Source organism: Sparus aurata, chromosome 7 (assembly GCF_900880675.1).
Source record: "Sparus aurata chromosome 7, fSpaAur1.1, whole genome shotgun sequence".
Classification (NCBI taxonomy): Eukaryota; Metazoa; Chordata; class Actinopteri; order Spariformes; family Sparidae; genus Sparus; species Sparus aurata.
In genome coordinates this window covers 24358209-24373508 of record NC_044193.1, presented here as the reverse complement: position 1 = coordinate 24373508, position 15300 = coordinate 24358209, and the positions used below count along the sequence as shown (strand labels likewise).

General features: G+C 42.8%; 1 protein-coding gene across 3 annotated transcripts in view; it reads right to left on the bottom strand.

The window, feature by feature from the left end:
- mtcl2 (microtubule crosslinking factor 2) overlaps window positions 1–15300 on the bottom strand; it is a 103298-nt gene that overhangs the window by 83750 nt on the left and 4248 nt on the right. For all 3 annotated transcript variants that reach the window (XM_030422228.1, XM_030422229.1, XM_030422230.1), the window contains exons 2-3: window positions 13058–13159; window positions 12761–12883 (exon numbers count right to left, since the gene is read on the bottom strand). In XM_030422228.1, the coding sequence (XP_030278088.1) occupies window positions 12761–12883; window positions 13058–13159 (225 nt within the window). The remainder of the gene's footprint in view (window positions 1–12760; window positions 12884–13057; window positions 13160–15300) is intronic.

The following is a 15300-nucleotide window of genomic DNA, read 5'->3' as shown; positions in this document are numbered from 1 at the left end:
TTACAGGCAGTATAATTAGATTTTTTTTTTCATAAGCACTAACAATTTTTTTATCAGTGTGCAACACAAATACAGTTAGACATCATAAGATTTCAATTACGGCTAAGAGACTCACACAAGAATGTGCAGTTGGTTTAGTGAGTAACTGTGTCAGACAGCTGACTATAGTGTGCAACTGTAGCTCTGCAGCTAACATAACTAATTTTATTATATTTATTTTTTTCTTATCGTATGTTATCGTATCTTATCTATCTATGTAATTACCATCAACGTTTTTCTTTCAATTTTTCATGAATCTCTTGATCTCTAAGATGTCGGAAAGTTCTTGTAGTAATGTAAGTATATACTGTTTCGTCAGAGTACAAAGAGACTATAAAAATGGGGAAAGACAAGTCACTCTGGTTCCTCTGGATCAGAATTCCCTAAAGTCATGTCTCCAAAAATGTCTTATTTTGTCCAACCATCAGGCCAAAGCGTCACGATGCTCAGTTAACAATGATTTAAAAAAGAACCAAATGAACAAATCGTCAAAAAAAGAAATAAGAAAGAACTAGGCCACTTTTTTAATATGGTCACTTTGGTTTTTGTACAGATTGAAATATTAAGATACTACTAAGATACTGCTACTGGTAGGCAGATTTTTGTTACCCGTACAGAGCCAGAGTTGCTATATGCTAAGCTAAGCTAACTGGATGCTAACAACAGCCTTGTATTTATGGACTTACGTGACATTTGTGTCAATCTCCCCATCTCACTCTCCACGAGGAAGCAAATAATGATGACGCTGGTATGCGTGACTGGTGAAAACTGCACTCCCAGTCATTGTTTTCAAAGGAAAACATCACTTGTTTCGTTCAAATCTGTGAAATCTTTGTCACTTGACTGATGGTAACAAACATTATGTGAAAGGCAAAACACTGGTCATTTGTGACAAGAGAATTTCAGGGTACCACGTTACAGTCCAACACTAGAAACAAAAGAAATACACAACTTGACAGACGTTCACCGACTGCATCGCACACAATTAGTGCCTTCTGCTTTTCAAGTACAATGTAGATGAAAAGAATGACAAGTGCAGATAAAAGAGGTCAATTGCTTTGATAAATCTTCATTTTAACTTCAAAATGATTGCTTTAGCTCCACTGAAACTAAATATGAGGGCTTTTATTTAAAAGGCTGAATTAAGATTTGATGAAGTGTACTCTAATGATTTCCACTGAGAGCTGGGGAAATGGATATTTCCAGTTTCCAGAAAAATGTATGTGTTGAGTCAATCACTCAGACGCTCATAAATGCACTTAGACCCCATTAGACTCAAAAATGATTAAATCTGGTGGGATCTATCTGATGATTGTGTGGTCATGGCTTTTATTGTTACATATGTTAACAACTAGTGAGCAAAGGCCTGATTCTTAGTTATTATTCACAGCTCTGTTGAAGTTGAACGCATCTCTGAAAAAAGATCCAAGAAAAAAAAAGTGGTGACAAGACAGAACCGATATTACAGAGCAGTAGTTGGGTCAGTTAATCAAAAGTACCTGGTAAATAAAAACCTGGTAAATTAATGACTTCCAGCACTCAAACAACTCTGTTGTACGGTAACTACGATTGAGAAATGGCAACGTCGAGTCCTCCACTTAACTTTCATCTCACACATACAACAAACACACCTTGAGGACATGAAATACACATTCTACGTCAGGAAGTAGCAACTTTTAATATAAACAGCACATTTTGTTTGTCAGCGTGAAGTGGAGTCTGAGTAGTAACTGCAGCGGTGGTGTGACTACTGTCTCAAAGAGGATTTATCTAATTGTGCATCTGTATAATTAATACTTGTACAATTTGTAATTATATGTGAGTGGGTATCTGCATGTGCAACCTTTTCCACTGCTGTGTGTGTGTGTGTGTGTGTGTGTGTGTGTGTGTGTGTGTGTGTGTGTGTGTGTGTGTGTGTGTGTGTATGTGTGTGTGTGTGTGTGTGTGTGTGGTTCACACTTCCACAATTTGTGTCTCCCTGCTCTTCTGCAGAATGCCTCTAAACATGACTTACAATTGTGTATTTATGTGTCTGAATGTGTTTGTGAGTCCGCATGTGTGTGTGTGTGTGTGTGTGGGTGCGTGTGTGTGTGTGTGTGTGTGTTTGTACCAGTGCCAGTGTGCAGCTGAGTCTCACAATGCCCCTCTGTACTGCCCACTCTCACTCTAACCAATGGCTCCCTGAGCTCCACCACGCTCCAATTCATGTTTCCGTGTGTGTGTGTGTGTGTGTGTGTGTGTGTGTGTGTGTGTGTGTGTGTGTGTGTGTGTGTGTGTATAGACTGTGTGTTTCTCTGTCATTCTGGTGCTCTCTTGTTTCAGTAGTTCCTAATAGTTCTCTTTGTACCCTCCAAAGTTTTGTTACACTGCCCCCTCTTTATCTTTGCTCATCATGTTTGTGCTCCTCTGTCCGTCTCATTCTCAACTGTATTCATTTATCACTCATCCTCTGATCATGTACCACACCTCTTATAACCCCTCACCTTACAATAATCCTTAGTTACTGACAGAGTCATAAATGGTTCGACCAAGATGAATGAATGTCCGACAGGAAGACAGCATCAACAGAGTATTTCCTGTAAATCTACTTGTGAAAATGGTGATTTTAATCATCAAGTTTCTTGAATCTTGATCAACAACACAATAAAACTGCTCCTGTAATAACAACCACGGCTTCCGCGTCAAATGAAAACCGCATTAGAAGGACGGACACATCCATTTTGGATCCAGCACTGACCAAATCAGAGTAATCGACTCACACATTAAAAAGAGAAACGCACATTTCGCCCCTCGTGAATGTTTTTATTGAACTGACGCAACACAGAGACGCCGAACCCGACATTTTCCTGATCATTAATTACAGCCGTTCACTTTTGCGATGCTGCAGCCCGATGCTGTGCAGCTCTTGGGGGATTTGATGCATCGATTTCATCCACAGAACATCAAAAGGAGGATGTTGTCACAGTCCCACAATGACTGCTTCGCGGGCAATCTCTGGGAAATGTGCAGAAACCCTCGAGCGGTGAGCACCGAGGAGGAAATACAGAGATGAAATATGAAGCTACTTGATCTCGCAGATTACCACTTTTAGCAATAAGGACACCTTTTGCATATCAATTTGCTCCCTCTGTTTGTCTCTCGAGCAGATCATTTCCCCATCAGCGTTCGTGCATGAAGCGAAAAGGAGATCTTCGTGTGTGTTGGCTCACGGTTCCAACAGCTACATGAGGATTGAATCGCACAGAAAGGATTGATTAATACGGTGTGCTTAATTTTGATAGGTGCATCAATGCTCAATGAGAGAAAAATAGCTTGTATTAACGGGATGTTTTCAGCACTGTGGGTTCATGGGTCTTCATCTCTCTTCTCCTACTCGTCCTCCTCCTCTCTTCATAATGTCCTCCTCTTCGGCGCTCCATTGTCGGCCTTTGACGGCTCATAAATGCTCCATTGTTCTTCTACGTTAAAGGGAAACGTGAAAGAATTTGACGCCATTGAAGCTGTGGTTTTACCCGGCAACAGAGCTATAGGATGTAATTAGCATTCAGTCATGGTGCTGCAGAGCTGGGTGAGAGGGAGCGTGTGTGTGTGTGTGTGTGTGTGTGTGTGTGTGTGTGTCAGAGAGCGTATGGAATCAAGAGAGTAGGGGGGAAATATTAAGCCTCCAGAAGCAGAGAGAGCGAGGGTTTCTTCACTGTTCCTTTACTCACTCACTCACTCACTCACTATACACACACACACACACACACAAACACAAACAGTGGCCGCAGGGCAAACAGTCATATCATTCAACAAGTGGCAGTTAGTCACCAAAAGGATCTCTTTCGTGTCCACTGTGTGTTTGTGTGCTTGATTACGCTCAACAACCACATTCTTGTTCCTCCCGTTATGCAGCCTGTCTGCACACGCACTCACAGACACGCACACGCAAACACACACACACACACACAGACACACACTTTACCAGCTGTATGTAAAACGTCTGATAAATAAGAGGGAGGTCGTTAGAGGGATGACCGTTATGGAAACACAACAGCTGTGTGTGTGTGTTTGTCTGTCATGTGTTTTCAACTCAAAAAAAGAGAGGACATTTTGTCAGCTCCCCACTTCCTCTTTCAGGATTAACTTTAGATGTAGGCTTAACTTATTGTTGCTGTTACTGTAAGGATTGGGGGTTAGACAACCAAAAGCCAGCACCAAAGATGATCGAAGACTGCATCATAAAAAATATAAGAAAACCAGATCTAAAAGACTGAAGCATACAGTTTACCTAACTCGTCACTTCCAGTCCTTGATCATTTCTTTCCCTTGCTGAAGGGATTTAAGTCAAAGCCATGATGTAACATGATGCAATCTTACATGTTTTCTTTTAAAATGCATTTCAAAATGTCATCCTTTAGCTGATACACACTAAACTGACCTGTCATGCTACAAATGTATACTAATCTAAGCTACATTCTGACAATTTGACTGACTTCGGCTGTTAAATGCTCCACATTTCACCAGCTAGTCGCAAATGTTGTCCGCCAGGTAAAATGTCAGTTTTAGCTTTGTGCCTGAGGTTCTTCCTGTCGGTGAGATGTGGACGTAGCGCTGTGATGTATTTTATCTTAGTTTTGGCTAGTATGCTATCACACAAGAAACATGTACTGAAGACCATGTTGGAGAACTTATCATTATTAAGGTGTATTTTTCTTCTTTGACAGAGGCTAGCAGTTTCGCCCAGGTTCCTGCTTGTGCTAAGCTAGGCTAGGCTAGGCTAAAAACGTACTTGAACACTGCCGCCACCTGCTGAGCAGCAGTGAAACTGAATGATTTTTTTTATTATACAACATTTGCCAAGCTAACGAGCAAGCTTCCTAAAGAGTTTTATGTAACGTAAGGTAAACTGTAATGACTACTGTTACGAAACTTTTCCTCTGGATTCAACCTGTTCTGTTCAAGGTCGGTGGGCGGTAACAGCACAGGCCCGGGGACAAACTGCAGTCTTTGCTCGGAGCAACGACAGAAGAGCTCCTACTGAAACATTCATGTCTCCGGGTGTGGGAGGAAACATGAAAAAGGCTTCAATCAGCCTTGATGAGGTTTGAAATCAGAGCCTCCTTGCCACGAGGCGACAGTTACCAACGTAGAGCCACTCTGCTTAAAATTAATTTATGTCACCGCTGTGGCTTCGCCCGCTTTCAAACACAAGCTCAGCAGGCGAGTCCTTTGTTGTTTTCAAATGTAATTTGTGGCTGAAAGCATAGAGTCAGCTCGCCACGGCATTGTTCTTAAAGATGACCGCACATGTACTTATGGATGCTCTTTCACTTTGTCTCAGAGTATTTCAGCTTCCTGACGTGGTTTAGCCATTCTGTTGTCCAGTACAATAAGTATCGACCTCAGCACTCTGCAGAGGCTTAGCATGTTGTTTATCAAATCATGGACCGCGGCTTCGTGTCCTGGAGCAATGACTCCACCGAAACTTGAAAGCGTCTCAGGTCTTACAGTCAACCTTGGAGGTGACGATATTGTTTTTTTAATGAGCTATGAAATATGCTCACAAAGTGCGGCTCCCCGTAGAATTATATCGACTGCCTGTTCAGCTGAACCACTCAGTTCATCACGGGGGGGGGAGTAGTGCAGAATCAGCTTGTAGCTGCAGACAGATAAGCAGCAGCGTCGTTGCTTTCGCAATCAAACCGATGGCTGTTAAAAAAATGGGCCGCCGCTCCCCGACTCGTCTGGCTGCGTTATAAATCAGACGTGTTTTATTGCACTTTCCGTTGCAACACATTCGACTCAATCGCTGACGACTTAACAAATAGCAAAGTCAGAGTAGTGGCAAAATTAGTGTTAATATTTTTTGCTTAAAGGGTAACTCCACCAATTTTACACATTAAAGAGTGTTACAGATCTTACAGAGTACCACTGTATGTGTGAAAAGCCTTTTGTGGCTGCAGAGGAAGCTGCATGTCATCTGATAAATTGCCTCCAGTGATGTCACTCAGTGGCTGAAATGGTGAGTAAACGCGCATAAATTTAGTTTGCCCAGCTTATTCAGATCGAACAGTGTTACCCAATACTTGTTATGGACAGTTCAGTCAAGGTGGTGGGTGTCTATAATCAGGATTAATGGATTTTGCAGAGGCAACCGCTGCGCGTCAGGCGGTTCGGGCCACCATGTTATCCATTAATTCCCGATAATGGACACCTCGCCGGGCATTATCCCTTTCATAAAATAATGAACAACAACCTGGAGGACAAACACGTTTGGTTCTCTACCCGTTTTCTCTCTCAATGTGCACCTGCTCTATGGATTTCCAGCAAAAGCCTCATATTGCATCAGTCCATCACTGCCGTTGTTGATTGAGCGCTGTCATCATTTCATATCAAGATCCCAGACAAGATATTTACTTCTAACAATGTCTCAAACATTCAGCAACATCCATGGTATGAGACAGTAGGAACTACGATTCCACATCACTAACGTGGCTGCGAGTTATTATTTGTGCCCTCAATATCCAAAGTTATTTACATATTTTATCCAAAGCTGCTCAAAGGAATGACAGGATTTAGCAGGAAGCTGGGAGTAACTGTGAAGTAGCCCGGGTGTTCGTGTTTAGCGTTGTTGCCGTTGACCTTTTTGACATCCGTCCAACATTCTGGCCTCTCAGCACCCATTTAGTGGGGTTGTTACATCACAAGTAATCTGCTTCGTGTCTATATATAAAACCATTATGTGTGAAAGTGAGCGGGAGAGCCACTGGCGTGACAGCTGTTCCAGTACAGGCTGTGTCTGTATCTGTCTATCTTTGGATGGGGAAGGGGAGAGAGAGAGAGAGAGAGAGAGAGAGAGAGAGAGAGAGAGAGAGAGAGAGAGAGAGAGAGAGAGAGAGAGAGAGAGAGAGAGAGAGATGGAATGTGATGAATTCCCACAGTCCTCGGCGTGACACTTGGCAGTATGAAAAGTGTGATCTCACCCCAAATATCACCATCTATCATCCCGTCCATGCGTCTGTTCGTGCATACATTCAGCCATCCGCCCAATCCTTGATATCTTGGTAATAGCAGTAGTAGTTGCGCTTCCACTGATGAGGCACTGCACTGGTCATTACCTTCCTCACTGATTTATCTCTAAATAATCTATTCAATTAAATGCCGCTCGTTTTGTGAACAGTTCAGAACAAAGAGATCTTCAATATTCAGTTATATAAAACAGAAAGAAAGCAACAAACTTCTCATTCTACCGGAACACTTCACTCGAAGTACGACTATGCTGAGACCATTTCAGCTCTCTCCCTTTTCTCTCTCTCTGTCTCTCACACACACACGCACACACAAACACCATAACATATGGAGATGAGGCTGGGAGCTGGCCGCGCTCAGATAAATGTACCGGATACTGCCGCTTCCCAGTTCTAATCTAACGACTGTGTGTGCGTGAGTGTGTGTGCGTGTGTGTGTCTGCTCCGGTGCTCCCATCTTAGTGAGGACACGTATGAGGGAAGGCTTACTTGAAAAATGAGGACATTTTGTCCGCTCCTTGCTTCTTTCAAAATGCCTTTGCCTCTCTGAACATAAAGACGTGAGGTTAATGTGTGCTTGTGAGGGTTAGGGGGTTCGAGGCTATGAATGCGTTATCTCAATTAGGGTCCTCACAACTATGGCAGTATACTGTATATTACATGTGTCTGAGTGGAAGTGAGAAATAGTAAGAGCCTGATTAAGCCCATAACATAGAGCACACGCACAAGACTCTGCAGAAGCAGAGGATGATATATGAATAGCATAGAGCTGGTATGATCACAGGAAGTATTATTCTAAAAAAAACTAATGAATGACAAGAAAACGTGAGAAGGAAAGGAAGACGACGTAAATAGACATGTTTGAGCCTGCTCTTGAGAACAATGGCCGACGTCAACTGAAGACATTTACTGTGTATGTAATGTTTACATTAACCAATAGCACTTGTGCCGCTCTGTAGCACAAATATGACATACAGCAGCATGAAGCGGGCCTGGCTGACACTCACTGCTCTACTGGTCTAATGGTCTCTCCTTATTTGGGCAACCAGCAACTAGCCCGGGCAACTCATCAGACAGTCTCCTCAGCTAAGATCTAGTAAAACAAAAACAAGCATTTTTTCCCCAAATTCTGGAGAACGCCTTTAAAAGGATCTATTCACTCAAATCACTGACAGACGCATGTTTTCTCATTTGTAAGGCCTGGTTGAGATCTAGGTGACCGATATAGTTAATGTCGGCAAAAGCAGAACTGATTGTCTTTGGAAAAAAAGGGTGACAACTGCTGCGCTGTAGTCATGAGAATCCTAACAACTATTTCCTCTGTGTGTGTGTGTGTGTGTGTGTGTGTGTGTGTGTGTGTGTGTGTGTGTCCAGATGTCTGTAGCCTGTGGGAATGAGAGCAGTGTGTGAGTAGGACAGGAAATGATGTCAGATATTCTCATGGAGATTCTGATGGCTGTGCCCCTGCTGACCCCCCGCAAGAAAAAACTAACACACACACACACACACACACACACACACACACACACACACACACACACACACATAAAGTCACATTCAAGCCGACGCACACAAGATATTCCAAACAACACAAATAAGATAAGGAGATGTTGTCACAATGTAATAATGTGACAAACACATACTTTTTCAATTTCCCCATTCCCCTCAGGTCTCTTTCTATCTGTTCTCCATCTGTCTTCATCACCAGCCCCCATATTCTCCCCAGAGGAGCTCTAAAGGCCCCATGACCAGAGAGACAGTCAAATTTTGATGGAAAACAGGGTGTGAGAGAGTCTGTGTGTGCTCTCTGGTTTAAGTCTGAGTGTGTGTTTGCATGCCTGAATTTGCATGTGAGCGAGTCATCAAAAAACAGGGCCTTAAAGCACTGACTGTAGTTAAGCCAATTTCTCTTGTTAAGCAGCTCAGTGCAGAGCAGCTCAACAAGTCAAGTTGGACCGTGAAGTGAAGTGAAACACTCACCGGGCGGCACTTCAAGCTACCTTCAGACAGTGAGGAAAAATCTCCCAAACCTAATTAGCTGTAATGGCCCAAAAACATTTAGGATTTACACAACATTTGTTTAACACAACTCAGGTCACTCACTGTTTTTCACTTACTTCAAGGGACTCTCAGTAATCCGCATAATTAACAACTCATATACATCTCAATCCCAATTTCTTTCTCCCCCTTCAGATAAGATAATCATCTTAACACCTCATAGATTCCTCTTGAAAAGCCTCGGGGGGGGGGGGTTTCCCATCTCCGAGTTGGACGATGCCAGTTTAAAGGTGCAATCCTATATATAATTCTAGTTGAAAACATTTTTTAAAAAATTGTTCTAAAATGATTAACAGAATATGAAGAAATAACAAGTTGACAAGATGTCTATGTATTGTGTTGTAGAGATATCTATTGATGATAGCATGCCCACTAGTTAGCACTGGGCCTGAAAACCCTTTCATCCCAGCAGTCCAATGCTCCGGTGCCAGCTGTTTTAACATGGACACTACTCAGTTATCCAGCTAGCTGCACAGCCAACACATAGCTACAATCATGGATGTAACAGAATACAGTTAGCAGCAGTTAGCAGTTTCTCTGGTGATACGCCGCCTGTATTTGTTATGAGTATGAATTAAACAGGTGGTGAATTCATACACATAGCACCCTTTAACTACCTTAGGTAGGACCATCTGATACTGAACTGCTAAATTGCTTCTTTTAAAAAAAATATGTATTTGTAAATAAGGCATTGGATTCATGGTCATGGTTGTTGAATTAGTCTCCAAGCTAAAATTAGTGAAAGTTATGCTATTAATGAGATATGAAAGCATCAAACATGCCTTTCAGATGAATTAGATGGATACGCTTTGATTTAACATCATGCAAATAAAACAATCGTATATAAGCTAGTGCTAGCGCAGGGGTTCTCTACCAGGACATTTTTCTAAACAAACACTGTGATTGGTTCTATTGTGGTACACATCACATATTTACATTACATTTATTTGGCTGACACTTATCCAAAGAGACTTACAATAAGTGCATTCAACCAAATGGGTAGAACCCAAAATCGCAAGTTTCATGTAAGTACCCAAACTTTTTCAAATGAGCTACTCCAAGTGCTAGCCAACATTCAGAAACAACGTTGTTGGCTGTTGTTTGGTGGGATGAACAGCACGCTGACGCTAGCAGCAACATGCCAACTAGCTAGATATGTTAGCTTTTTGTGATTTACCTGCATGCTGTTAGCTTGAGAAGGTAGCGCGTTATGTTGCAGACACACACCTGAATCAACAGTGTTGAGCACGTTGAAGACGAATAGGAGATTTTGATGTTGATTAAGTTTCCCATAAAAAAAACAGGTGTCTGTTTATTTGTAACAACAACATCCAAACACCTTTGTAGCCACTGTCATATTCTCTTTTTTTTTTTTTTTTTACTGTTGCTGAAGTTATTTTCCAGTAGAGCTGAATCACTGTTGACTCACAGAGGCAGGAGTGAGTATCTGTTTTTATAAAGGCTAATGATAAAGCTACCAGAATAAACAGAGGAGTGACTGTGAGAGGTTGGCAAAAGAGAGGCTTAGCATGGGCTTAATGCATGCACACACACACACACACGCACACACACTCAGCTTGGTGTAACTCGACCTGCCGCCTGAGTCTTTGGCCCTGGCGGCATGAGAGGACACAATCGGCCATGTGTTGTGAGAGCGGTCAGGTTTGTCTCACCGCACCGTGTATTATCTCAGCATCCAGTGTTTATGAGCCCTCTTCTTCACTAATGCAGCCGACAGATGCAGACTTGACTTTACTTCTGACCTCACTCTTGCACTCCTTATCCCAGTGCTACCATTGGCTATTGAAGATTTAAAATTCAGGCCAGAGCTTCATTCAAATCAACTAATCCTCCTTGAATACCTTGTTTTCCCCTCCTCCATTTTTTGTTTCTGTCTCTCTCTCTCTCTGATTTTTGTTTGTTTCTCTCTTTTTGCACATTTCTCACAATCTGTGTCTTTTTTTTTCTGTTTTCCTCCGTGCCTCATCCCCCCATCATGATTGGCTGATTTGAATTTTCAAACAGTGACCAATCCCCCTTTTTTTCCCCTTTCAGACTCACTCACACACACACACACACACACACACACACACACACACACACACACACAGTCTGAGACACAGGATGTACGCTGGTCCCCTTTTCCCTCCTTCCCTCTTCCAAAACAACCAGATGGTGAGACAGGAGCTGAGAGACAGACAGCAACAGCCGGCGGAAAGCCCTTTGAGAGTGACATCACAGTCTCACTCTCACACACTCTCTCTCAGGGCATAAAGGGCCTCATTGTGCCGCTCTATCACACGGAAAATGTTGGAGGAACGCCGTGAATTTGACGTTGTGCATCCATAGTCCAGGGTCATCGGGCAGAAAACACGCACAGAGGCTCTGCGCTCTGTGTGTTTGTCTACGACTGGCCCTTATCAGGGATTCCTGAAGTGACTGGGATGACTGGTGTGTGTGCGTACTGTGAAGGATGCTTGTAAAACAGAGTGTGTGCGAGTGTGCTCAGTATTTACATTTACTGTATCTGTGTTCGCGTGTTAGCCTTATGTCCGAATGGGGAAATTCCTTAAACAAGCTGGAGGAAGCCTGACCTCACCACGGTCTCATGATTCAACAGTGTTAAGAAACTGGGTCATGAGACCTGTCTTTACAATATAATAAAACCGTCCAAAACAAAACACAGCATCATGTCACAACCGCCACCAGTTCTCAGACCTTGAGCAACAGTGATTCACTTCTGTTCTCGCTGGTTTTTGGTCTTGTTTATGTCTAGTCAACACATAAACATCAGACGGATTATTTTCTGCTAGCTAGCTTGCTAACTAGGACTGTTACAATGCACTGAGCTCAGAGTCGAGAATGCTATAAATGACAGTTTCACAGTTTGATAATGAACAAAATTTGGTGTGAGCAAAAGTATTTTTTGGTTTTTTAAGTGTGTGCTTTGTTTGCTGAGATAAAGTAGCTGAGAAAGATTGTTCTTGGTTGTCGTCTGGTCGGTTGAGCAGCATGATAGCAGTGAAGGCAACATGCTAATTGGCTTGATATGTTGTTAGCCGGTTGTCATTAGCTAGCACGCTGTAGTCTGACGATGATAGACCTCGCTGGATACGTTTTAGACAAAAGTGAATTCACTGAGACATCTGAACTAGCATCTAGCACCACACCAAATTAGGGGCTATGTTGGAGACAGATGTTTCTCCGTCTCTCCCAGTTGTCTATACAAGCCTGTCGAGAATTTGTTTAAGTTGTTTTTTTAATGCTGCTGGACTGTGGATTTCTTTGCAAAGGACCCAGGTCGGATTATCCACGACAGTCCAAAGGATGTGGCTCTATGGACGTTCTCGGCTGCCTCGTCTCAGTGCCTGACAAAAGCTAACATTCAGAAAAGGAGTCTGCCAACATAAACGAACAGAGCCCCTTTAACATATGTGACTTTCTTTATCTGCTTCACACAACAATACTGTATCCATTGTCATATATCATGAACACAGCTCCCGCCACTAGCCAAATGCTGGTACAAGTGGCCATTTGGACGGTAGCCAAAAAAGTTTAACGCAGCTAATCTCAAGATACACCCTCCAAACGGCCACACAAAGCCCTATTTAGCCATTTCAGTCATGCATAATCTAAAGCACATGAAGACTTACTTTGACGTCTTGCTCCAACGTTCGTATCAGTTCTCCATCCACGTGCCCCGTTTGGGCCACGCGGAGAGAGCGCCGCTCTGCCTTCCTCAGCCGGTACTGCAGGATGCGGCAGGTTTTATTGGCCTGAGAAACAGAGGCAGTATGAGTACATCGGCTTCACTTTTGTGTGTCTTGCAGCAGCCATTAAGAAATTCTATGCAGAATACAAACGCATGAAACATTTGGGAAAGCTATTTGTTGCTTTTTACTGTAGCACAGATTAGGTGAGGGAGTCGACCCGTCCGCACACAGTCGTACCTGCTCCAGTTGTTGCCGTAGCTCCTGCAGCTGGTAGACGTCCTCCTCCATGTACATGTCCCTCATCTCCAGCATCTCAGACCTCAGCTCCTCCATCTCATCCTGCAGACAGCGGAGAAGAGAGAGTCATTTTAACATCATGAAACATTGAGAACCAGGTACAGGAGGCTTCTAATTAAGCATCTCTCAAAGTGCCGACGGCATTATTGGCACATAAGTGGGTCATAAAGTGAAGCCTTTCATGTTTAACAGCTTTCAGCATCTTTGTCATAAAGGCAAGACAATCCTCTTCATCGCCATCAAATTATCTTCCATTAATGATGCTACGATCATAACCCATCCCATCAATCAGCGCTAACTGTCATTGGCCGCCACATCTTAATGTCATCTATCATCCTCATTAGCAGGATCACCATCACAGCAATTAGTGTCCTCTTAAAATGAGCTGCTGCGTACTATTTTCTCGAGTCAGATGAAAGGGGTCGTCAGAAATAGAGATCTGCATGTTTCAGGTAGCAGAATAGTGCACTGAGTAATGTCATATGATACTGTATTGATTCTCCTTTCTCTCCCTGGTAACACAAGGGAGGTCAAAGGTCAGGGTTGGGATATTAGATTACATCAGAGAAGACTCTTAACATTCCCTGCAGGAAGATTGGCAGCAAAGGAAAGGAAATTCCTACACTTTAAAGTATGAGGTAAACATATCTGAACAAAAGTTTCCAAAAAGTATGCAACAACATTGTAAAACAAGCCAAAAATAGGCCAGAGCATGTTCTCAATAGTAGTGTTGTGATCCACAGCTCTTGTAGACTTATGAGGGATGAATTATTCATTTCAGCCTGACAGCACGAGTTGCATCAGCCCTCTGAGTCGTACTTAAGGTGCAGCTCTCGTGTGTGTGTGGGTGCACTGACGTGAACCACACCCCGCCAGAAGAAGTCTGGGTCACCGTGAGCAGGGCCGGGTGTTACACAACGGTGTGTGTGTTGGCAAACATCTGCCGGTGCGTGTGTATGATGTGCATGCAGCTGTAGTAGTAGCGCTGCTGTCATAATTTACTACAGTAGAGAATGTGGGTCAGCCTCGGCAGAGCTCCGAGTGTAGCAACAATGAGCTCTGGGGACGAGTGCTCGTCAGTGTGTGTGAAAAGATGGCAAAAAAAGCCAAGTGTGCACTTATAAACAATTGTGACAATGTGTGAGTATATAACATACACATGTTAACAACTTATCGCCAAACATTTTCACACTGCATTGAACATGGTGTGTGGTAGCATGTGTGTGTGTGTGCGCATTCTTGTGAAGTGAGGTTTGTTGATCGAGCTGAAATAAACTGCAGCAAGAAGCAATCTGCCCCACACTGACCGCTGTGCTGCACATCTGCAGGAGAGAGGAGGATGAAAGGAAGTCATAGAAATGAAAAGGAGACAGGGAAAAATAACAGACAAAACACAGAGGAAAGAAAGAAAGAAAGAAAGAAAGAAAGAAAGAAAGAAAGAAAGAGTTAATGCAGGTGGTGGAAAGGGGAAAAGGGGAAAATGGGAAAAACAGAGCATGAAACAAATGTAGACGGCGAGGGAGATAAAACACGACGGCACAGAGTGAGAATGTGAGGATGCGGAACCAGGGAATCGCAAGTTAATGTGGCGAGAGGCTGGGAGAGAGAGAGAGAGGTGGTCCACTGACCTGCTTTCCACAGCTAACTAAAGAAGAAGACGGTTTCTGTTATGTGAGCTACCAGACAGTCAGGAGATTGAAACAGCCAATCAGATGTTAGATTTTAGTGAGCGAGACAGGTCAATGTTAGGAATTAGAACTTGGGCACATCTGCTGAAAATCTTCCTCTCACTACCTGCTGTAGGCCCTGTCCGCATGAAGGATCATCATCTTTGTATCTTTACAGCATGCAGCAGCATTGATCCTACATTTTTGGACTTAACTGCATAAATAGATGTATGAATCATTTATCACAGTAGTTACAGCTCATTTGAAACAACACCTAGCAGCAAGAACTTGAATATTTATACTGAAATTAGGATGGTGTACCCTACTATTGGTATTCAGCCAAATAAATATGATTATTTGTTTGTTTGTTTGTTTTTTCTTAATGCCAAGAGTAGGACATGAAGATAGATACCACTCATATATAAGTTTGATAAGTATAAAGCTACAGGCAGCAGCAGGTTAGTTTAGCTTAGCACAAACACTGCGGAAAGAGGGTAAAACAACTACCTGGCTTTG